General features: G+C 56.9%; 1 protein-coding gene and 1 long non-coding RNA gene across 2 annotated transcripts; both read left to right on the top strand.

Annotated features, from left to right (window-relative positions):
* The first annotated feature begins 3438 nt into the window (after nucleotides 1-3438).
* On the top strand, nucleotides 3439-6160 carry LOC136294905 (uncharacterized). Its single transcript, XR_010722517.1, has 3 exons — nucleotides 3439-3871; nucleotides 4708-5590; nucleotides 5749-6160. It is a non-coding gene; the product is annotated as an uncharacterized lncRNA (long non-coding RNA).
* Nucleotides 6161-9040: 2880 nt separating this feature from the next.
* Nucleotides 9041-19798, top strand: QSOX1 (quiescin sulfhydryl oxidase 1). Its single transcript, XM_066192137.1, has 12 exons — nucleotides 9041-9328; nucleotides 11476-11576; nucleotides 12791-12839; nucleotides 13002-13104; nucleotides 13898-13988; nucleotides 14157-14302; nucleotides 14760-14897; nucleotides 15015-15144; nucleotides 16960-17082; nucleotides 17187-17331; nucleotides 17959-18138; nucleotides 18510-19798. Exons 1-12 carry the CDS (start codon nucleotides 9061-9063, stop codon nucleotides 19235-19237), a joined length of 2202 nt encoding a protein of 733 aa, XP_066048234.1. The 5' UTR covers nucleotides 9041-9060; the 3' UTR covers nucleotides 19238-19798.
* Nucleotides 19799-23052: the final 3254 nt, after the last annotated feature.

Raw genomic sequence — 23052 nt, 5'->3', positions numbered from 1 at the left:
GTTTATTGATTGGGATTTTTTTGAAAGCTATCATGGGAATATTTGCATTTTGCACAATGACACACAGCTGGTAGTTCTTCAGGGACAGCACTGGGAAATGTTGGATTTGCCGGAGGTCCATGCACATTCTCAGATGCAGTCTTGCCAGCACCTCACTTGTGAGTTAGTGGTGAGCCATATCCATGGGAGCTCTGTGAGTGGAAAAACAAGGAGGAGCTAATGGTGGATAGGGACACCTCCAGTGGGCATATACATGTCTGTTCCACCGTAGTGGTCCTTCTGGCTAGCTGGAAGTCAAATGGTCTTGGTGGAGCATTGCTCAGCTTTTTTTTGTCAAGCAATTCATTTGTTCATGTAAAATGTCATGATGCTGAACCAGGAAACCCTTGGATGCTTAAGACAGAAGCAAACTAAAGCTGCTAGATTTAACCAGCATGGTGTCACTGATTGGGTCACCACCTCAGATTCCCTTTCCTGGGTGTAACTCTTTCAATAGCAAGGATTGCTATTTTTATAGGTAGCAATTATGGAAAGAGGACAGAAACCTGCAGAGTCAGTTTGTACCGGGAGCATCAGGTGAGGTTCTGTTCTGTAGATGCTGTGGCCAGTGTTGAGAAGGTTGTCCTGCATCCCCAGGGCTTTTTGCTGTTCTGAGGGGCTCGTGGGGTGTGTCTGCTCTGTCCAGCACGAGGGAGGAGGTTGTGCAGTCAGGCCTGACAGGGTATGAGGGTCCTTTGGAGATCGTGTGCCTGTTGTCTTTTGGCTGTAGTACCCTCCACAGAGGCACTAACTATTTTTAACAGGTGTTGGGCAGAAGGAAGCTGTGTCTAAGTAATGGCTTTGTTCCTTTCCAGACATCACTGATTTTTTTTGGTAGCAATCCTTGCTAGGAGCAACCCTAAAATGACTTGAGCCTATGTGAATTACCCTCTCAATACCTCATGTGTGTTGAGTTGCTTTGAGTTGAGTGTATGTTCAAAACCTCAAGTGGGTTGAGTACTTGTGGACTGATGATTACTGCGGTGAAGCAAGGGTCAGGCTGGTAGTGAGGAGATCTGGGGAAGCCTGGGGTCCCACAAACAGGCTGAATTCTCTGTTTCTCTCCCCAACCTTCCCTTTGTAAGGACAACATGATATTTCTGCGTCCTGGTTATGTCAGTGCAACCACGTAAGAAGATTCAAGGCTGGGACATTTTGCTGAGACCCGTGAGCTGTTTGGGGCAGCAGCTGTCATCACTGGGGACATCCTTCCATCTTTGGAAGGATCTCAGAGCCAGGTAGGAAAGCCCAGGCTTGTGGGAACATGGAGTGCAAGTACCTCCCTAACAGCAGGATGCTCTGTGAGCCGAGCCCTGGAATATCAGTACTTCTGCCTTTCAGAGAAGGCTTGTTGCTCACAAGGTGGAATGAGGGATTGAAAAATCCCATCTTATTCCTTTTCCTTTCTTGAAAAAGTGGCCTTAGCTTTTCGCAATACTTGAATAAGTGTGTACCTGCAGAAGACCTTCAGTAGCACAGTGACAGAGACCTTTTAAGTGACTATTCTGCGAGGAACCGTGTGCAGTTCCAACTTTCATATCTCTTTGCTACCTTAAGAATATTAGGAAAACAAAGTACTTTTCAGCAGACAAACAGTTGAATCTTACAAGGTATTTAGTGCATCTGAAGTGTTTACAAACCAACTAAAATGGAGAAAATCAAACTATTGAACTTATTTGTAATTTAAGTGTTAAATGCAAAATTATATACAGATGAAAAAGGAATACTGTAATTAACCTGCATTTACTAGGGGTTTTTTTTCCTTGATTTTGCAGAGCCTTTTGATACACATTTGCAAAGTCGCCTTTTGGGAGGCTCGGTCTCCCTGTGTACTGTGTTGTGGAGATGCTGAAAAGAAACCCGTTTACTGTGTATGTGTAAATAACCTGGTAACTTGGGGTTTGGGCTAATTTCAGCTCATGTTCACATCCACAGCAGCTTTGCACAGTAGACAGACCCAAGGATGTGGAGGGGTTGGGGAGGGTTTTTTTTGTAATTAAGGACTGTAAAATAACCAGGGTGGTCCCTGTGTACACCAGTGTAAATATCTTTGGTAACTGAAATGTACTTTAAGAGAACAGAATCTGTAAATAAACTGATTTATAAATTAATCTTGTTTCCTGGTTTCTATAAAATGGAGCTTTCTAATTACCCAAGCAGTTGCTAATTCTGATGGTGTCCTGGAGATTTGTCCCTTTTACATTGCCCTTTCTGTTTGATGCTGTACTTGGGTTGCCAATCACAGTCTACAAAATCCCATTAGAGTTGCCTTAATTATAGTCATAACTTTATTAGAATTTCCTTGTGTTAAAGCTGACTGTTAATGACACCAGAAAATAGCATTGAGCAATCATTGCAGGTGTTCACTGTGGGAGAAAAATTACTCCTTACGTGTATTTATTTAAAATATGTTTTTAAAATTCATGGTTTAAAACACTTTCATGTTAAACAACAGTTTTGGAATTAAATTCTTCAGAACCTCAGTCTTGTTTTGTATTCCTCGATTAGTCTCCTAAATTGATACAGCTATGTAAGCTGCTGTTAGCAGCACCGATCCCTTCCTCACCAAGGGGTTAACATTGCATCCTGGAAACTTTATGTATTGGTGGAACTTTTCTAAATCTTTGCTGTTTTCTTTCCAGGACCAAAAAAACCAAAACAAAAAAAAACCAAACAAACAAAAAAACAAACCCACAACTCACTTTAACACATGAGCTCTGTAAGAGGACGGTGGGGACACTTGCAGTGCCAAGCCACAGATGTGAGCACGTGAGGGAGTGGCAGCGTGCAGGTGTGAGCCAGGGAGCCACAGGTGTTTATTGAGCCTCCTCAGTGCCTCTGTTGTGTTTTGGTGCCTTTTATTAATGTACAGCCCAGCAGAAAAAGCTTTGCTTTCCATTTACTGCAGACCCTGTACAAAGTCCAGCATTGTCCTTTCCAGCCTGGAGGACACTGTGCAGGCTCCTCACCTGCCTGGGAGGGCTGTTTGTATTAAATGGGGGGGACCTGTGTGAATTAAACCACTGCAGTTATTTGTTCTTTGCTTTTCCTTAGCAGAGGTACCTCATGCTGGAGGAGGACTTGGCTGCATTCAGCTTCCATTTTGGAAGCAGCTCTGCTGCAGTGCCGGTGTGCTGCAGGACTGGTCCTCAGCGGAGTGTGCTGGGAGCACCATCACAGCCCTCAGACAGACAGGAGGACGTCACAGCCCTCGGAGCTCAGCAGCTGAACCGGCCAAACGCAGTGGTGGGTCCTTGGCTGTCCAAAGGGCTGAGGCAAAGTGGTGCTGCAGCCTCTCTGCCCTCATTAGTGAGCAGCAGGAGAGCATCCGTGTCGTGCCTTTCCTCACCCCACAGCGATTTTACTCCGAGAATCCGGTGGTTTTGGACAATTGTCTACTTGCTTCCATCCCTGGAAGGGGCTCCGAGTGTATTTCAAGTTGGGGAAAAAACCACACTGATCTGTGCTTCTCTATCTGAAGAAGAGGCTTCCTTTAAAAACGGCTCAAGCGGTGGGAATGTTGCCAAGGCACTCCGGCGGGTGACGCAGCAAAGTGCTGCATTGCTCCTGCTGTCCTTGCCCAGGATGCCCAGCAATCAGCGTGATGAAGGCTCTCATTTCCTCATTTGCAAGTCTACGTTGCTTCACTTTGTCACTGACTTTCTACCCGTGGTGTTTGTGCAACTCTTCCCAGAGCCCTGGCAGCACGGTTAGCTCTGACAGCCGTTTCACCTGTGGACCTGGTGAAACTCCCGGGTTGGGCAATGGCCAGCAGCCGCCTTCCCGATGGCACTCTGGATTGAGTGGGACTGTTTGGTGCCTCCCTTCCCAGGTACAGCCCCACTCCCTGTTGCCTCCCTGGGGGTGTGGTGCCAGCTGCGGCCGTCCCGCATGCTAAAATGCCTGGCAGAGCGCTGGAGCACTTGAAATGTTGACTCTGCTCCAGTTGTCCTGTGCCCTGCCTAGCACAAGGGCTTCTGCAATGTCCAGGCTCTCATTAACACAGCCCTGGGAAGAAAAGGAGCTGGTGGGGAGCTGCTGAACAGCTCTTCAGAGTGCAGGAAGGAGAGGAGGGGGGCTGCCCAGTCCCTGGCACACAGCCCGGAGCATGGGCCATTGCCTGGCAGGAATGCAGATGAGATGTAATGGAGTTTGAAAGCACAGGGCACTCTCTGGGATGCTGCTCCTGTGGGGGAGGGAAAGGCACCCTGTGGGACCTGGAAACTGGAGCAAACAAAACCCTTAGCCCCAGTCCTGCACCTTCCTGCTGCCTCCTGAATAAGGTCCTGCAAAAATTTGGGGAAAAGGAGGAGAATAGAGTAGCTCTGTTCAGGAGGGTGAAGTTTGGGCAGGTTCAGGGGTATAGAGGCAGGTCCTGCAGTACAGATACCTTCTTTTGCCTGCCAGGTGTGCTGATGGCCTGGAGCAGGTGGTTTGTTCCTGCTCTGAATGTTTCTCTTGGCCCCAGTTTTCCAGCCCTTTCCTCCACCTGTACAAGACCTGCTGTGCCCCTTGGGCTGTGTTCCCTCCCTGGTGTGGGTTTCCAGTGGCTTCCTCTTGCATGAAGTCTAGACTGATTCAAACTCAGATTTTGTCTTAGAATTTGCTGGAGGTGGAAGTAACACCACTTCCAGGGGGTGTCACAGATTTGATTTGATTTTATTCCAGCAAAACGAAGGAGCCTGCAGGAAATCCCACTGTTCACATGGCTTAGCTTGAGGAGCTCAGCAAGGAGCCTGGTCCAGTGTCTGTGTCTGACTGCATTGCTCCGTGGACTGATGGAGCCAGCGCTGCTCAGTGAGCCTGTGATTGGGCACAGCAGTCCCTGGGAGGTGAGGCCTTGCTTACGTTGCAGGACTTCTGTCAGAGCAAGAGAGGAGTGCTCCGTTGTCATCCCTGTGGTATTCTCAGTTTCATGCGCTGCAATTAAACCACCTGCCAAATAATGATGTGGCAAATCTGGGCGGTGTGGCCTCCTCCAATCTGCGCCTTAAAGCTGGGAACATGAGCTGGACTGGAAAGCATCTGCTCTGTGCAACCTGGGTCATGGTAATCATTTATGACTGTTAGCAGATCTGAAATTTGCAGGTAAAACGTTTCCTACCCAGACATGCCAACGACAGTGGCAGTTCCTCCGGGTCTCCCTGGGTTCTTCTGAAAAGAGCAAGGGCAGCGCGGCTGCTATCCTTTGAAGCAGGGATGAATCAGCAGAGGGTGAATAGCAGGAGGCTGGTACTGCTGTATTCTCTCTGCAGACACAAACTACGTGAACACATTCATCACATCCTGAGAATGCACCCCGGATTTGCTTTTGTGCCTCTTGTTATTACAGGCTGGTTGGGCTTGAAAGATAGAAATCAACGATTTCCGACCAAGCCCGTCTCGTGGAGTCAGCAATTCCCAGCTGCCGGTGGGAGCTTTGGGGGGCTGTCCTGGTCTTCACAGGTGTCAGCCTGGCAGAGCCAATGCGGAGTGTGGGAAGCAGTCGAGATTCACATCTGCTCCAGGTGTTATTCCCTGCCTCAGCAAAGCTGGCAGGTTTGTGGCACAGGTACTGCCAAAGATCTTGTCTGAAGCCATATCTCAGCTGAGGTGTGACTTGTGCCACCAAGGGAAAAGTGCCGCCTGGATTGGAATGTCCGGGAGGTGGCAGGTGGCACAATTTTCCCTTGCTCTCTGAGGGAATTGAGGTCTTTCTTTTATTTGCAGAAGGGCCACTCTTTCAGCAGTGCTGTGCTGCAGATCAAAGAGGGTTTCCTTGAGTTCATCATCTTGTGAAGTGTGGAGAAAGGAAAACTGTTGAACCTCCTCTGCAGCTGGTATTTCCAAGGCACTTGCAGGGGCATTGGATGCAAACCTCTCTGAGCAGCCTCTGAAATGCCGGTGACGGGGTTGCCGTGATTGTATCATGAGTCTTGCATTGGTTGCGTGTTTTCCTTGGAGTCAGTTCCTGGAATCACACAATTAGGTAGGAACGTGTTCTTTAATTTTCAAGGAAGAAAGTCCATTTCAGGATCTCCCTTTGGCCCTGAACCTTCACAGCTAAAGGGGAGTGAGGAGGTCCTGGGTCTGCTCACCTTGCCATTCTGAACATTTTATAGACAGATTCATGCTTTTAAAAACAGACAATAAAAGCCTTTCTCCATTTTCTGAAATGTAGTTTTTTCCATCATTTCAAGGGCTGAACACATAAAATCCAACCACACTTGTCTCCTCTCTAACCCTGCACAGAGGTGATCGGAGTAGCTTTGTGTCTGAAAATTATCCATTTTGGGTGCACAAAACAAGTTCTGCAAGGCTTGTTTTTGGCGAGATTGTGGCCGCCTTTGAGGTTCTCAGCTTGTTGATGTTGCCCACGCCTCACTGACTTGAAGGAGGTTCCTGCTGGGTGTTAGTCTGGGAAAGGAGATTTCAGAGCTGATGAGCTTAATGAACCAAAGTCACTGCTCAGCTGCTGCACAGAGATTGTGAAGCACAGGAATATCTGTGGTCATCCTTAGCCCGTGGCCTTGCTAGGGAGTGAAGAACAACTCTCCCCAAAGTTAAGGATGTCAAGGGAGGCGCTGAAGGCTTTGCTGTGAAAACCAAGCAGGTTCCTAGATGTGCCATGGGAGCCTAACGCTGAGCCTTAGGGCTAGCTGGGGCTCAGCAGCCAGATACCCAGAGTCACCCAGCACCTGTGTCCTGGTTTTGCTACCTGCGGGTTCCATTGGCAGCCAGAGAGGACAAAAAGGCAGAGAGTGCTGGGAGGGCGTTTCTAAAACCTCCCCAGACTTCTACTGCTTCTTGATTGCTATGCTTTCATCTTAGTTGCTTTCAAATCCAACTTGAAAAGAGTTGTTTCAAAGCCTCTGCTTCATCTTTGGCTTCCCATGCCCTGTCTCAGGGTGTTCTGCAATGAAAATATGTCTCTTCCCAGTCTGAGGTGGAAGAAAAACCTCATCTCTTGCTTTGCAGCAGCATTCAAAGGGAAAAAAAGGATTTTGGGGCAAGTCTGTGCCTGGAAAACTCCACACCCTACCACTGAAGGAGGCTATTACCTGGGGAGCCTTGGGGATGGGATGTGCCAGCTGGGCAGTAGGGTCGTGGGTAGCACCCCGGCTGTTCCCGGGGCAGCAGGAAGCAGAAGCATCCCCACCCCAGGGCTCCGGGGATGAGCAATGGCATGGCTCACCTCCAAAGGAGCTGCAGCCCCGGGCTGTGGGCTCTTGCCCCTCCACCTTGCTGTTAGATGCTGCTTTTGCATTTGAAAAAGGATTCAAGGAATTTGGGCTGCCAGGGAGGAAGGGGTGAGCTGGATGGGAAGGATGCTGGCACCTCTCCTTTGCCTTGATAACCTAATCAAGCTGATGAGCCCTTAACATAAGGCTTTAACCTAGGGTGAGATAACGGTGGTGATCTCCCTGAACATGGGGATTTTTGTGTTTTAATCACCAGCTGGATGAGGACAAGTCCTGGCAAAGTCTCTGTCAGCAGTGAGGGACCACCTTTCAGAGCAGCCCTGCACAGGCTAGGCTGGGTGTCTCTCCCTCCTGGTTAGACAACGAGGCGTGATAATCCCTTAAGGACTTAATTACAGCTGACGGAGCTGGAGCAGACCATCTTCGGCCCCATTGCCATCAGCCCGGACCCACAGAAGATGGGTGGGAGCAGTCCCTCGGGTTGTGTCTGCCGTGCTCCGTCCCCCCAGGCCAGGCTGTGTCAGGGAGCCCCGTCATTTCCCAGAGCCGTGCCCCGTGTGGAGCCCCTGCCTTGGCTGCTCCGTGAGCCCGGGATCTAGCAGGCTTGTTTTTCTAGCATGGCAAGTCCGCCTAAAATGCCTAGGTGGGGCCCAGCATGGATAATGGCCTTCCTGGTGACAGAGCCAGCAACAAGCCCTCAGCAGCCATGGGCACCCCCAGTGCCAGAGGTTCCCTGGCCTCAGGGGCTGGGGAGGGAGCAGAAGGCTGGATTTTGGGGCTGTGTCCACCCTGGCAGTGCCTGGCTCTGCCCCGGGGCACTGAGCAACGGGCACCTTCCGTCTGGGAGCCGGTGACGTGTGTGTGTGCGTGAGCAAAGGCACGGCTCGGCCTGGCCAGGAGGACGGGATCACAGAATCCTGGGATGGATTTCCATCATCCTGCTAACGCTTCTGCTAGACCAGGTTGCTCCAAGTTCCATCCAGCCTTGCCCTGAACATTTCCAGGGATAGGGCATCCACAACTTCTCTGGGCAACCTGTGCCAGGGCCTCACCACCCTCACAGGGAAGACATTTTTTTTCCCTGATATCTAATCTCTCCGTTTGAAGACATTCCATTGAAGGGGCCATTGGGGATAGGAGGCTGCTTTTTTTAGATGTAGAGCTGGATTTTGTGGGTATCACTGGATATCCTTGCTGGGCATCCCTGGCAGGGTTGGGAAGAGGGCAGGGATGTCTCCAGGGTCCCCATTCCGCACGGTGTCCAGGTACATGGTGTCCTGGTGGCGCCCAGTGACGTTGGCTGATGTCAGGCATCTGACCAGGGTGCTGCCCTCAGGGTGCCCATGCAGGTGACAATGTGCTGAATCTGCTGCCTTCACTCTTGCAGAATCACAGGCTCATTTAGGTTGGAAAAGACCTAAATCATCGAGTCCAGCCTGCGACCCAGCACCACCCTGCCAACCAGACAAGGTGCCACGTCCACTCTTTCCTTACACACCTCCAGGGACCCTGACTCTGCCACCTCCCTGGGCAGTCCTCCCTTTATCAGCATTGTACCATTTTATGCCATTTGTCCCCTCACGGGAGGGCAACAGCGCAGCAAAGCGGGGGAGGGAGGAGGGGAGCACTGGGCCCGTCCCCATGACACGGGGGCACCGAGGGGCTCGGGGCCTGCCGTGCTGTCCCGGCCGGCGGACGCGGGCTGCGTGCGGGTGCCGGCGCTCGCTCCCGGCGCGGGGGTTCCCCGCGCTGGCCCCGCCCCGGCCCCGCCCCGGGGGCGGCGCTGCGGGCGGCTCCGGGCGCTAAAGGCGGCTCCGGGCGGCGCCGGGCCTGGCGGGCGATGTGGCGGCGGCGGGCGCGGGCCGGGGGCCGCGGGGGGCCGGTGGCTGTCCCGCCGCTCCTGCTGCTTTTCCTGCTGCTCCGGGTGCCCGCGGCGCGGCCCGGCCGCCTCTACTCGGCCTCCGATCCTCTGGAGCTGCTGGGGCCGGGGGCGGAGGGGCGGCTGCTGGGCTCCAGCAGCGCTTGGGCCGTCGAGTTCTTCGCCTCCTGGTGCGGGCACTGCATCCACTTCGCGCCCACATGGCGGGCCCTGGCCCACGACATCCGCGGTGAGTCCCCGGCCCCGCTGGCCCCCCTTCTCCTCGTCCCCGCCTGAGCGCCCCAGCGGCTCCCCGATCCCTCCCTGAGCCCTTGAGCTTGTTACCCCCCATCCCTTATCCCTGTCTCTGTTCTTTTCTGTCAGCACCCGGTGTCTCTGCCGCTGCACTCCGGAATTCCCCCTGCATCTCTGTCTGGTCACCCATCAGCGCCCCTAGATCCTCCTCCCTGTGCCCCTGCGCAGGGGGGCCCTGCTTGCCCCCTGACCGGGAGCGTCCTGCGGTCCCTCCTGCGTCCTTGCCCTGTCGTCCTCCCGCACTCTTAAATCCTCCCTGTATCCCGGGCTCTGCGTTCCCGTGCCCGTGAGCATCCTTACATCCTCTCTGTGTCCTTCCCACCGCCATCCCTCAATCCGCTCTGCCTTACCCTCTCTCCGCTCCCCCAAACCCCCCTGCGGCCCAGTTCCAGCCCCCCTGGAACCTCAGCCCGGTGGGAAGGCCCAGCTGCCTCCCGGTTGTCCAGGTTTCCCCCGCCCCCCCCCCCCCCGCGATATCCCGGCCTGGTTTAGCAGCATCCCTGGACCCCCTTTGGCAGGGAGAAGCTGAGGCTGAGCCTGCCCGAGGCGTGGGGCGTCCCGCTGCCCCCCAGGCTTTCCCTCAGCCCCGCTCCTCCCGGTGCCCGCAGCGAGAGGGATGGCAGGTTGCCGGGCACTGATCCCAGCTGGTTTGTTCCCGGCTTTGACCTTGATGCCCGGCCTGGCCGGTGCCAGCCCTGCCTGGGGACCCGCACACCCCGCTGCTGGGCCCCTCGTCGTGCCGGGACTCATCCCGCCTCCCCCGGCATCCCGGGGTGCGCGCGGCTGCTCCCTGTTATTGCACTAATTGATACAGCGCGGTGGCTGCCGCATGAGTCAGGGGCCGGCCGGGCGGGCAGCCCGGCCCTCGCAGGGGATGCCGTCCCTCCCTGGGGATGCCGTCAGAGCTCCCCGACGGGCAGGATGTGAGGAATGGGATGCGTGCCCGCGCCCCGCGGGGCAATGCCGGCTCTCCTGGCCCCTCCCCAAAGGAGCACTCCCTGCTCCGGCGGCCGGACCGCGGGTGGTGTGCGGGGAGGCCGCCCCCGTGCTGCTCAGCATCCTCGCTGCCATTCCCACGGGTGGATTTTCGTAGGAGTGGGCTGGACGGGGAGGATGCTAGGGTGACCTGCGGGCACCACGTGCGGATGAGTATAGGAACGTGCCTGGCTCCCTGTAGCAGGGCTCGTCACCTGCCCTCCTGTGCCACGAGTGCCAGGGCAGTGGGAAGCAGCTCACCTGTCCTGTCACCTGAGACACGGGACAGTATGTCCCTGCCTCCAGCATGTTCCTGCCTAGGGCAGCAGGGGCTCCGTCTGCGTGCCAGCGCCATGTCCCTCCCTCTCCCGCTCTAAGGATAGGCAGGGGCTTGTCCAGCTTGCGTCCTTTACTCTAACAAGAAACCATTTCAGAGCTTTATTCTCCATTTTCCTGCTGGTTTTCAGAGGCTGCTGCTTAAAATGCCTCCATGCCCCCTTTTGTTCACCTGTTTTACCCCAGGGGCCTGCTGGTCTTCACTGGCGAGTCACAAATGGGGAGTGGGTGCTCAGAAGCTGGTCAGGCTCTGCTGCAGTGCCCTGGCCGGGCTGCTTGTTTTGGGTTGTTCCCTCTTGGTTATCAGCTGTGCCCTTGGTCTGAGGTGAGACAAGCTGGAGCCTGTGTTACTTGCTCTCCCTGAGCTCTGGCTAGCCATCCCTCCCCTTCTCCTGGTGTCCTCTTCCCGGGAGCTGGGGCAGAGGCTGGACAGGCAGAACCAGCTGGGCAGGCAGTGTTGGGCAGAGCTGCCTGTGCTCCAGCACTGGCAGAGCAGGGCGTGCAGAGCCTCCTCCCGCCTCACACGGCTTTCCCTGTGTTCCTGCTGCCTGGAAAGTAGGGCACCACACACCAGGACAAGACCACAGCCCTGGGCTTGCAAACCATCCTGCTGTCCTGTGAGGGGCAAGCAGTGATTTTGGGACAGGAGGATCTCTGCCCCTGGCACAGCAGGAGATCCCTCCTGTCTCCACAAGCACTGGTAGGGAGGAGGGCGGTTTTTGGGGCCGTGGGGGTGCTGTTCCGTGCTGACCTCATCCTCTGTCCCTGCAGAGTGGAGGCCTGCAGTGATCATGGGGGCCATAGACTGTGCCGACGAGGACAACCAGCAAGTGTGCTCTGATTTCGGGATAACCGGCTTCCCCACCTTGAAGGTCAGACTGTGTGTGCCAGCTGCTTGCTGGGTTTCACTGTGCTTTGCCTTTTGGCCTGTCCCTCTCTTGCTCAATCGGATTGACAGGGGTATTGCACCAAAATGCTCCCTTTGGGGCTTTGCAGGCTGCAGCTGTTTCACCCTTCCCCAAAACAATGCTGTGTCGTGGCTGCAGCCAGTGCAACTGCTGGGCAGTGGAGCAACAAGGAGGGGGGAGAACCAAAATGGTGTTTTGTGCCAAAACACAGGGGCTGGGCCTCTGCTGGGATGAGGGAGAGTCTGAATCCTGAGTTGGAGACACTTAAGAAAGGCTATTTGAGGGCAGAGAGAGGTTGCAGGCACAGGTTTTGGAGGAGGGCACGGGGATGCTGCGGGAGGTTGCAACTCCTGGGATCTTCCTGTGGTGGCTGGCAAAGAGCCATCCCTCCTCCTGGGCCTGTGCCCAGCCCTTTAGCTGTGTCAACACACTTCTGCAGAGCTTCCCACTGCTACGAGCCTTGCTCCAACACAAGCAGTGAAGCCAAAGCGCTCCAGGTGCCACCAGCCAGCAGTTAAAACCAGGATTTCCTTGAGTGGAATGGATAGGGATGAGGGTTTTATCAGACATGCCCTCAGTCCCAGCTTACAGGCTCAGCTCCAGGTGGGGTCAGATTTGGGGTTTTCCAGGCGGGTTGGCTCAGCCTCAGCCCTGCCCTGTGGTCTCACTGAGCACCCACTGCCCTGGGACACTGATGGAAACATCTCCTGGGGCAGGGAGGTGTGCTGCTGATGTGGCCGTGCCAAGACGTCACTTGCTTCACATCCTGTGTCCCTGCCAAGCACCTTTTGCAAACAGCCCCAGCTCCCAGCCCAGCCTGCAAAGCAAACACCTGGCTGATGCAACCTGGTGTTGTTGCTCTGGCTCTTCCCTGGGTACTGAAGCCACTGTGGGAGGCCAGGAGTGGGAAAGCCCCCTTTTTCCTGCTTTGTCAGAGCTCTGGAGCAGGGAGATGGGTTTCCAGGACTGGGAAGGTTCCAGCTGCCTCCATGGGGACATGGCTGGGAGCTCCCACTATGCTGGCTGATGTCAGTTGGCATGCTGCGGTGTTGTGGGGAAACTGAGGCAGAGCTGGTCTACTCTGAGGGAGCCTCAGCCTGCTGGGTTGTGCTGCGTCCTGTCCCACTCCAAACACTCACTCCAGTTTCCCCTTGTGGGTTTTTTTCCCCCTCTTTCAGTTCTTCAGAGCTTTCAGCAAGAAGCCAGAGGATGGGATAAGGATTACCAGTGAGTATTCAGAGCCATGGGGTTTTCTACCCTGGGTGGGAATGGCCCTGCTGCCCACACCTCCCATGCACTGCAATATCAGGGAGCTCTGTGGGGGGCAGCTCCAAGCAGTTTCCCTTGGCTTCCCCAGGAGTGACCCCTTGGTGTCCTGTCCCCCTGCAGATCCCAGTGCCACGGTCGAGGAGCTGCGCCACGCCATCATCACCAACCTCGAGCAGAGCCAGGATGCCTGGCCACCCGCCTGTCCTCCGCTGGAACCTGCAAGGTAGGGGCAGCAGGAGGCCAGGATGGCCTCTGTCCCATGGGGAGCAGGTTTCTGGACAAATCCTGAACCCAAAATGAGCAAGGAGCAGCTACTGCATCCCTCACATCCCAGGGAGTGTCTCCACAGATGACCTGGCCAGGGTCGAGCTGTTTCCATGGCCCAGGTGAGATGGGCCATGTTGTCGCATCTCCTACTGGACCTGCTCATCAGCCTAACTTAGAGCAAGCAGTTCCTGGGCCCCCAGTTCTTTGGGACACGGCAGTGTCATGCCACGCTGAGTGAGGCTGTGTTAGAAGCTTTTTCCTGTCCTGAAGAAGGGTTTTCTTGATTCTGTACAATTTTGTTGGTATCTGAGTTGTCCTTGCTGGATGCAAGCAGTTTCTGCTTTGTCCTGAGAAGGAGCCTTTGGATTTCCCAAAGCAATGGTCAAGCCAGGCACATGCCTCAGGTACTCTGATGCATCTGTGTCTTAGCCAAAAAAAAAAAACCAGCCCTGGTTCAAGTTCATTGCTGTTTTTTCCCCTGGGTGAGCGTGCAGCTCCCTCCTGCCCTGCCTCTGCCTTATTTTTTGCCTCCTTGGCCAACCCCAGTGGATTTTCTCAAAGCCTGTGAACCAGAGCAGAAAACTAGGCTGGAAACTTCATCAGGAGGAATTGCCTGCTCGGTGGGGCTGATCCTGCACCAGCATTCCCTGCCAAATCCCAGCAGGCAAGGGTTGAGCTCCTTGTGAGGGGGAGGGCAGAGCATCCTGCTGATGCCGAGGCACCTGCTGCCGTCCTGCTGTCTCTTGCAGCGCTGAGGAGGTTCGCACCTTCTTCCAGAGGAACAAGGACCAGTACTTGGCACTCATCTTCGAGAAGAGCAACTCCTTCGTGGGCAGAGAGGTGGGCACAGCTGCACTTATCCCCCATCTCTCTTGGAGCCTGTGTCCCAGCTTGCACAGGGCTTAGCCAGTGCCAGATGTTTCACAGGGCACTGAACAGCTCTGCTGCCTCCCTGGTGGGGCTGGGGAATCCCTCTGCCCCATCCCCATCTGACCCTGGGGCTTGCAGGTGGCCCTGGACATGCTGCAGTACGAGAACATTGCGGTGAGGAGGGTGCTGAGCAGCGAGGAGGAGCTCGTGGAGAAGTTCGGCGTCACTTCCTTCCCCTCTGGATATCTGCTCTTCCGCAACGGCTCCTTCTCCCGCCTGCCCGTGTGAGTGTGGCACACAGCGAGGTGACTCTGGGGGTGCTGGGGGGACGCCAGCCTCGTGCCCCGTCTCCCTGGGCTCCTTCGTACTTGTGGGAAAAGGTGCATTAGGAAGGAGACAGTGGCTGAGTAGGGGAGGCTGGTGGGAGGTTGCTGGTGGGCGCTGAACTGCACTGCCAGCCCTGGCTGGAGCTGGGAGAAGGTAAAATCCTTGTGATCGAGCCATTCCCTTCACACACCTGCCTGGAGGTGCATTGATATGGCTACCTGGGGCTCAGCTCCGCTCCAGTGTGTGTGTGAGGCCACTTACCCACTGCCCAGGCAGGTGGAGAGTGTGGAGCACCCCACGCTCCCTCCCCGGGCCTGAACTACCCGCTTGGCCTAAGCCGCCATCTCCTTTGCTTCCTTCCTTGGGGTCGGGTTTGGGAGGGAAGAGGGACTTAGGCCTTCTCCTTCCTGGCAGGCACATAGAGGCGCGCTCCTTCTACACCTACTCGCTGCGCACGCTCACGGGCATCACCCGCGGCTCCTACAAGCTGAACGTCACGGCCAGCGCTTCCAACGACACCGACCGCGTGTCACATCCTCTGCGAGCCGACCGGTCAGAGCCCTCCCTCCCCTGCTGGGCAGACTGGGGCTGGGCGGGCGCGGGGCTGGAAAAGCCCCGGGGTGAGCATTAACAGGCTGATGGAGCCTCGTGTTGCGCTGCCCTCCCCAGCTCCAAGCTCTACATGGCCGACCTGGAGTCCGCGCTGCACTACTCGCTGCGGGTGGAGGCTGCCCGCGCCTCCTCGCTGTCGGGAGCACAGCTGGCTGCCTTCAGGTGCTACGTGACCACGCTGGCGAAGGTGAGGAGCTCTGGGTGTCGGGAGAGGAGCTGCCTGTGCCTCCATTTGTCCGTTCAACAAACGCACGGTGCGGGTCACCGTGTCCCAGCACTCAGGGGTGGTGAAGTGTGGCGGTCTCAGGTGTGGGCCCTGTGTCCTGGTGCTGAGTGTATCCCGTGGCTGCTGTCAGGCAGTCCCCATCCGTGTGGATCTCCAGGCACAGCCCAGAGTTCCAGTGGGAGCTAGGAGGGAGGGCTGCAGTGTTTCAAGCGAGATGTGTGTTGCCGGCTTTGGTGGCAGTGGCATCATCACTCGTGGGAGGTGTTGAGGCAGGAGGTCTTTTCAGAAGAGAGGCTGTCACCTGCTGGGGTGTCAGAGATGCTCACAGGGGTTTGTCACTCTGATCTGGATGCTCAGCTCAGGGAGCCAATCTCTGCAGGTTCCTTTGATAATAGTCCAGGAAAGGAACTCCCACTTTGAGTCAGGCTCCAGACAAGCCTAATTTTAGGTCTGCTTTTTTCTTCTGTGTCAGGCCTGGCACAGCTGAAGTGACTGAGAGCTTTGAGCCAGCACAAGCAGGGCAGTTTAATTTCCTGCTGTGATGGAGTCCTGCTGCATTTGGCTGTTTCCTCTACTGGGCCTGCAGGAGCCCTGTCACAGCCCAGGCTACTTGGCAGGCTGGGGCCATGCCCTCCTTCTTTGCTCCCTCCTTTGTCACCCGGGGTCTCACGCTCGGTTTGGACCTTGCATAGCCCTCATTGATGTGTAAGACACTACATGCTCCCAACTCCATCTGCTCTCCGCCAGGAAAGAGCTCCACACACGTGCCTTAAGTCCTCAGACCTTCATGTGGCTCCTCTGCCTGCCTCCAAACATTGCCCTCCCTCTTTCTCCCTTTAATTGGAACTACAGAGATAGGGAAATAAATCCCCGTGGCACCAGCTCCCTGCCCATGGGTGCAGGTGTGATGGGGAGCAGCAATGGTTTCATTTGATCCATTTTTAATTCTTCCTGCAAACCTTCCCCTCTGGGCTGTGGCAGTGGGTGGTGGGTGCTGGTGCTTCCCGAGGGACGCTGAGCCAGCACTGCCATTGCCCTGCTCATCCACAGGACGGAGCAGCATCCCCAGGATTGCCAGCCCAGGGCTCAGCCTGGGGGAGCTCAGCCAACAGCTCCCAGCCTTAACTCTTGCATTCCCAAGAGGTATTGAAAGGAAAGGAGAGGGGGGGAAATCCTGACAGGGAAAAAAGTGGTTCCTGGGGGCAGGGAATCACACAGCAAAGCCTTCTGTCCAAGGAGTGGGGGGACACTCTGCAGCACAGCTGTCAGGTCACAGATTATTCCCCTGCGAATTTGGGTCTTTTCATGTGTTTCCCCATGGGCCTGGGAAGAAGAATAGCTCAAGCTTTGCAAACTCCTCCTTCCTTTCACTTCTCCATCACTCCTCCTGTGTGCTGGTGTCTCCTCCTCCCCACAGGTCGGTCCCTCTGTCTGTCTGTTGGTGGCATGGGCTGCCAGGCTGCTCCTCTCCCAGGAGTGGTTTTAAAGTGCAGCTGCTAATCGGCTTTGCCAGACTTATGGACAGAGTGGCTTTTTGCTTCCCTCACTTGGGGCTGGAGTTTGGAGCCTGAACATGCACACAGGGGACTTGCCACCCGGGGTGGGAGGACAAGCTGCAGCCCCCAGCCCCTCGGAGATAGGCATCAAAACCTTGCCAGGACCACGCTGCTCTCCAGCAGAGAGGATGCTGGTGCTGGTCAGCCAGGGGTGCTTGTGGGCTGCCCTGTGGCTCCCAGGATGGAATCTGTGTTTTCTCACCCCTCTCCCCCTCTGCAGTACTTCCCAGGGCGCCCCTGCGTGCAAACCTACCTGCAGACCCTGGATGCCTGGCTGAGGAACTGGACAGAGCCCGAGCTGCCCCGGGCAGTTTTGAAGGAGGCCATGAAGAATAACAGAGATGTAAGATGGCCATGAGGGACCCCCTGCTCTCCTTACCCCTGCCCCTTTCCCCCCAGCTGGCATTGCCTGCCAGCCCCATCACACTGTGTCCGTCTGTCCACCAGGGCTCCCACCCCTCCGTGCTCCCCACCAACGTGACCTGGGTGGGCTGCCAGGGCAGTGAACGCCATTTCCGTGGTTACCCCTGTGGGCTCTGGACTGTCTTCCACCTGCTGACTGTCCAGGCTGCCCAGAGCGGCCCTGACAAAGGTACTGGTGTCCCTGGGGGCATCAGGGGCTCAGGGAGGGAGCGTCCAGATGAGCTCTGGCATGGGTAGGGATGCTGAATATGTGAAAAGGCTTCTTCCCCCTGCTTCTTCATCTCATCCAGGGGCAGTTTCCATGGGGGACAAGAGACAGAGAGTGCCAGAGTTCAGGACCTCTGTATGACTAACTAATATGATTGAGCAGAAGCTGTTTATTGTTTACATTAAGCTATTTTTATACATTCTAAGTTAACTGTTTACGCAGTCATGCATTATTTGATTGGAGGCTCTGTACTGTCCACACGTTCAGCACTCATTTTTCAGGACACGTGGTTGGTCACAGTCTATTATCACGTTGGGCCTCCTCTATTTAGTTCTTGCATTCTCGGTGTTCTGTTTTTCAGGCCCTTCTTTATTAACTCAGTACTATTTATGTCTCAGTAACCTTGATGAATTCTAAAGAGTTCTGAGATAAGAATAACTACAGGTGTCTTGGCTGGTGCACATTGTGCCTAACCTGTTCAAATACATTGCTAGGAGAGAACTGGGGGGTGGGGTTGCTACCTCAGCCACGGCACTGTGGTGGTGGCACTGGGGGTTCCAGGCTGACCCCCGTGCTCTGTGTCCCCAGAGTTACCCCTGGAGGTGCTGAACACCATGCGCTGCTACGTCCGGCACTTCTTCGGCTGCCAGGAGTGCGCCGAGCACTTTGAGGCCATGGCAGCCAAGTCCATGGACAGGGTGGCCAGCAGGGAGGAGGCCGTCCTCTGGCTCTGGTCACACCACAACGAGGTCAACGCTCGCCTGGCGGGTAAGGGAGGCTGCCACCAGGGGAGTCGCAGGGAAAAGGGGAGGTGAGGTGGAGGAGCATCTCCTCCCGGGTGGGTCTGGCAAATGGCTGCAGGGTGTAGTGGTGGGGACATCCTGCTGTCATTGTCCCCCATCCCAGGGGACAGCAGCTGGTCACGCAGCATCAGGCTGCCCCGGAGATACAGTTGGATCTGACATGCTCCTTACAGGGAGCTTCTCAAAGCTGCTCTTTGCCCTCGGAGGACCCCTCCTCCCAAGGTGGCTCCTCCAAATGTCCCCGTCCCCAGCTGCTGGATTCGCCGGGGTGTTTATGCAGGGGGAGGGCGCATCACGTGTCCCCTGTAACCCCCTTGCCGGCTCCGGTCCCTGCAGGAGGTGACACGGAGGACCCCAAGTTCCCCAAGCTGCAGTGGCCTCCGCCAGACTTGTGTCCCCAGTGCCACAAGGAGGAGGGGGGGGTCCATGCCTGGGAGGAGCCGGCCGTGGTCACCTTCCTCAAGGCACACTTCTCTCCGGCCAACATCTACATGGACTACGCCGAGCCCGACCCCATCCCCGCGGCCAGGGAGGGCGCCAGGCTGAGCACGGAGGGCCCGCGGGAGGAGAGGGGGAGAGGAGAAGAGGAGGAGAAGGAGGCGGAGGGAGAGGCGAGAGTCCCGGGGCGCCCAGGCTCCCCGGAGCCGCGGCGCCCCAGCATCGTGCGCCTGAACCCCAAGTTTCGGGAGGGGGGCGAGGACATCGTGGACCTGGATTCCTTCAGCGAGCAGCACTTCAAGAGCCAGGCGCTGCGAGCGGCCGCGGGCCGGCGCCGCCGCATCAGCAAGCGGGACACCATGGCCCTGGCCCGCGATGCCGCGGCGGGCAGGGAGCGCCGGCGGGGCCCCGGCGTCCTGCTCCGGGAGGAGGAGGAGGAGGATGGTGGGGAGGGCCTGCGGAGGAGCCCCTGGCTGCGGGTGCTTGGATTGGGCTTCTCCCGCCTGGACATCAGCCTCTGCGTGGCCCTCTACTTCCTCTCCTCCATGTGCCTCCTGGGCATGTACACCTTCTTCCGCCTCCGCACCCGCGCCCGGAAAGGCCGCCCCGGCTTCCCCATGGCCTGAGAGGGGCCGGGGGGCCCGGGGGTTTTCCCAGGCTGGGTGGGCTGCTGAGGCAGGACGCCCCTGGGACAGCGTTTTGTCCCGCACCGGGCAGGGGTCTGGCACATCCCCCTCAGGAGCTGCCCTGCTCAAGGCAGTGGCCTCTCCTGGGGTAAGGGGTGGAGGGCTCTTTTTGGGAGGATGGAGGTGTCGGAGCATCCCCCTCTCAAGTCCTAGTGCCATGTTTCTGGGCTTCTGGGAGCTGGGACATGGACGGTGGTTTGTGTTTTGGCACCCAGCTGCCGTCGGAAGCTCCCTGGAACTGGGCTGGTTTCAAACTGGGAAGCCCAGTCCTGTGCTGGGGAACAGCCCATTGGGGTCCAACCACTAGTGGGGCCAGGAGGGTGGAGGTTTAGCCCCCAAAAAGCAGACACTGCTGGGTGGGGACAGCAGTCAAGGGGTCAGATGCATTTTGTGTCCCCCCTCTTTGAGACGTGGCCCGGGGCCTCCCCACCTTTCCTCACCCCCTCCCCACGCTGTTGTTCGTTCTCTGCTTGTCTTAGTGGAATAAATTATTTTTGCCGATGCCTGCCCTGCTGTGTCGGCTGGTCCCTGCCACGTGGGCATGCTGGACTACCACGCCCCATTCCTGATGTCCCTGCTCCTGCCTCCACCCCAAGAAGAGCACTCGGTTTTAAAATCCTTTCAATATTTTTAATTATTATTGTATGTTTTCTCCTGCCTTTTCCTTGGGGAGGATGCATCTCTGGGCAGCTGTTCCCCATACAGCTGGTACATGCCCAGGGCTGGGAGGGTTCCTGGTTTCTCCTCAAGCAGGGGGAGGCAGAGGAAGCATGTGGGGGCCAGGAAGCAGCTTGAAAAAAAGTTGGCAGGAGCTGTGGAGCCGCAGTTCAGTGCTGACCGTGCCTGTGGTCCGGCGCAGGGAGACACACGGCAGCATCCCTGGGGACCAGGACTTCCATGGTGTGGGCCCCCTGCGCCTGTCCCCGATTCTCTCTGCCCTTTTATCCTTGTTAGGGATCATTAAGGAAAATGGTTGTTTTCCAGAGCCAGGGCCGGGGCCATCTGCTCTCCCAGCGCTGTCTAAATCCCCCTGTAACAAATTCATTGGGATTACGCTGCCCTCCCCTAATCCTGGCCCATCCCCCCGCGTGGGGGATTTAAAAGGATTAGAGCCCGGCCGATAATAAACTTTATTAAGGGGGAGGGGGGGTGTCAATCCGATTTGGAGCCTTTTTCTTGATATCTTCACTTTGCCCAGGTGGGAGGCGAGGGCTGGCGGGATGGGATGTGGAGGGATGGGGAGGAGGGCGCCCAGCTCCGCTGCTGCCTTGGCTCCGGGAGCTCCGCCTCCTCCAGCCCTTTCTCCCTCACCTGCCCGTGAAATAAATTGTCTCTCTCCATCTTTCCTTTAATGTTTGTGCGCGGTGACCCCTCCAGGCGCTGTGGGGCTGGCATCCCTGTCCTGCCACCTCTGCCGCATGTCCCTTAAGCGGGTGCTCGGCGGCGTCGTCCCAGCACGGAGCGGGGCCGGCTCCCCCGAGCCGCTGCTGGCCCTGCCCACCGCCGGGTGATGGATGGGGAAGGTCTCATCGCTGCAGCCCTGCTGCCTCCTTCTCCTTGATTTCCCTGGGGCGTTTGCCCCCAGCATCAATAACCCCCTTCCCCGCCAGCTGCTCCCCTGGGTGGGACCCAGGGATTGCGATGTGGGGCTGCCCGTGGTCACCTCAGCCCCAAAATCTCTCGGTGGGGTGGGCAGAGGGTGCAGCAGGTGGAAGGAGAGGGGGATTAGGGCAGGGGAGGTGGGCGCTGCCGGAAGGGGGTTAGCGGGATGCCCAGATTAGCATCCCCGACAGACCCGCAGCCTAAAGCTGCTGTGCACGCAGGAAAAAGAGAGTCTAGTAAATAGACTTTCCGTAATCCTGTTTGGTGCAGTCCCAATCCTCCCGGGCCCCGCTCCCCCGGCCTGTGGCACCGGGGTGTCCCCCTCCAACACCTGGGGAGCCCCAGGGCAGGGCACAAAGGGGCTGCTGCGGGGCTCGCAGTGTGCCCCGCGTCGCGTCCCCCTCTCAGGATGACTCGGGGACAGGTCCCGCCTCAGCCCTGCGCAGCGGGAGCATCGCACTGCTGTGGCCGCACTCACCGGTGGGACAGGCTGTGCTGGGGGCCCAGTCCAAGCCCCCGGGGTGCCCTCCCTGATGGGGTCACCCCTTCCCGGCACTGCCCGGGGGTCCCTGGGGCTAATTACCCAAATGGCCGCAGGCTGGCGCGAGGCGGCCGCTATTCCCTAATACAATTTACCCTCAAGTGCAATTTAATTTTCCACCCTGCCGGTGGCCAGCCCCCCGCACACCCAGCCACCTTCCCACCCCTTCAGCACTCGCTCCTTGCCGCCTTGCCCCTCTTCCCTCCTCGGCACAGGGAAGAGCCTTTCTCTCCGCCGGCATCCCCTCTCCGCCCGCGCTCCAGCCATAAAATCACCGGGGGTTCGCTGAGCGCCGATTAATTTTCAATTACGATTAGCAACGCCCCTGCCTGCGAGGGGAGAGGCTTTCCCTGGCTGCTGGTGAGTACCCGGCTCTCGATGTGCTTGTCGCCTCTCCAGGCCGGTCCTGGCGATAGGGATGTCGGTGGGAGGGGGTAATTATTGGGATCATTCAGAGGTGGGGAGCGGTGGGGCTGGGGGTGCTACGGCCGATGCTGCCCGGAGAGGAGGTGGCTTCGTGCCCAAAGGTGGCTTTGGCAGCTTTGGGCTTCCAAGGATGTCCCCACCTCGGTCTGGGGGAGCTGGTTTTGTCGCATGAGGGGACTCTGGGAGCTGGGTTGACACCTGGCAGACTCGGTGCCTGAGTGGCACAAAGCCTCAGCTCCCTGGCACCTCCAAACCCTTTTGGGTTTTGCTGACTGGGACAGAGCTGCACTGACACCCCCCAGGCAAGAGTCAGGAGCGAGTTTTCCTTATATTTCCTTATATTCCTTTACATTTCCCCCAATTTTGCCTTGAAACCCTCTGGTTGCACCAGGGGACAATGCACTGATGTCCCCCTCGGTGACACAGTGTCCAAGCCAACCCTAATTCCAATGTGCCCAGGGCTGAGGCACACAAGGGAAGGCTGGCTCTGTGTCTTGTCGCAGGCTCTGGGATTTACCTGCATTTTATTAATGATTAATCCCAGCAGGGAAGTGGGAGCATCATCCCTGCTCGCCTGTAGGTTTGGCATCATCGCCTCACGCTGCTCAGGTCTTCCTCTGGCTGCAGGGCCAGAGGGTTTCAGGCAATGCCAGGGAAGGAGCAGGGCATCTGCGCGGGCCAGAGCCCCCCAGAAGTGCCCCAGAAATGCAACCTGATGAAAATCGACATTCACCCTTCCAGTCACCATCGAGCCTCAGCTCTGATTTATCTCTGGGAGGAGGAGGAAGCCTGGAGGGGGGCATTTCCCACCCACCACATAGAAACCCCCTCTCTGGGCACCACCAGGACCCAGCAGCATTTGGGGGGCACAGAGAGGATTTGCTGGGCAAGCACCTCGTGCCCATCTCAACCACCCTCTCTTTCCTGTGAGATGGGAAAAACAAATTCAAAAGAGACCAAAAAGCCCCAAGTGACCTAAAAAAAAATCCCTAAAGAGACCAAAAGATCCCCACCAACATAAGGAACAGATGGACAGCAGGGAGGATGGAGGGGAACAAAGCAATGCTACCAGGAGAGGAAGAGATGAAGTCTCTACTGGGAAGATGTGTGAGCGAGCACGGGGAAGAGGCTGGTGGGTGGTTTTTTTGGTGGTGGCAGCCCCCCGACCCCCTGCCGACCCCCCACG

This window comes from Chamaea fasciata, unplaced genomic scaffold (genome assembly GCF_029207755.1).
Source record: "Chamaea fasciata isolate MVZ Bird 193981 ecotype frontalis unplaced genomic scaffold, bChaFas1.0.hap1 SCAF_10, whole genome shotgun sequence".
NCBI classification, from domain to species: domain Eukaryota; kingdom Metazoa; phylum Chordata; class Aves; order Passeriformes; family Sylviidae; genus Chamaea; species Chamaea fasciata.
Note: the sequence above shows the minus strand (reverse complement) of the source record. Positions and strands in the feature narration are given on the sequence as shown.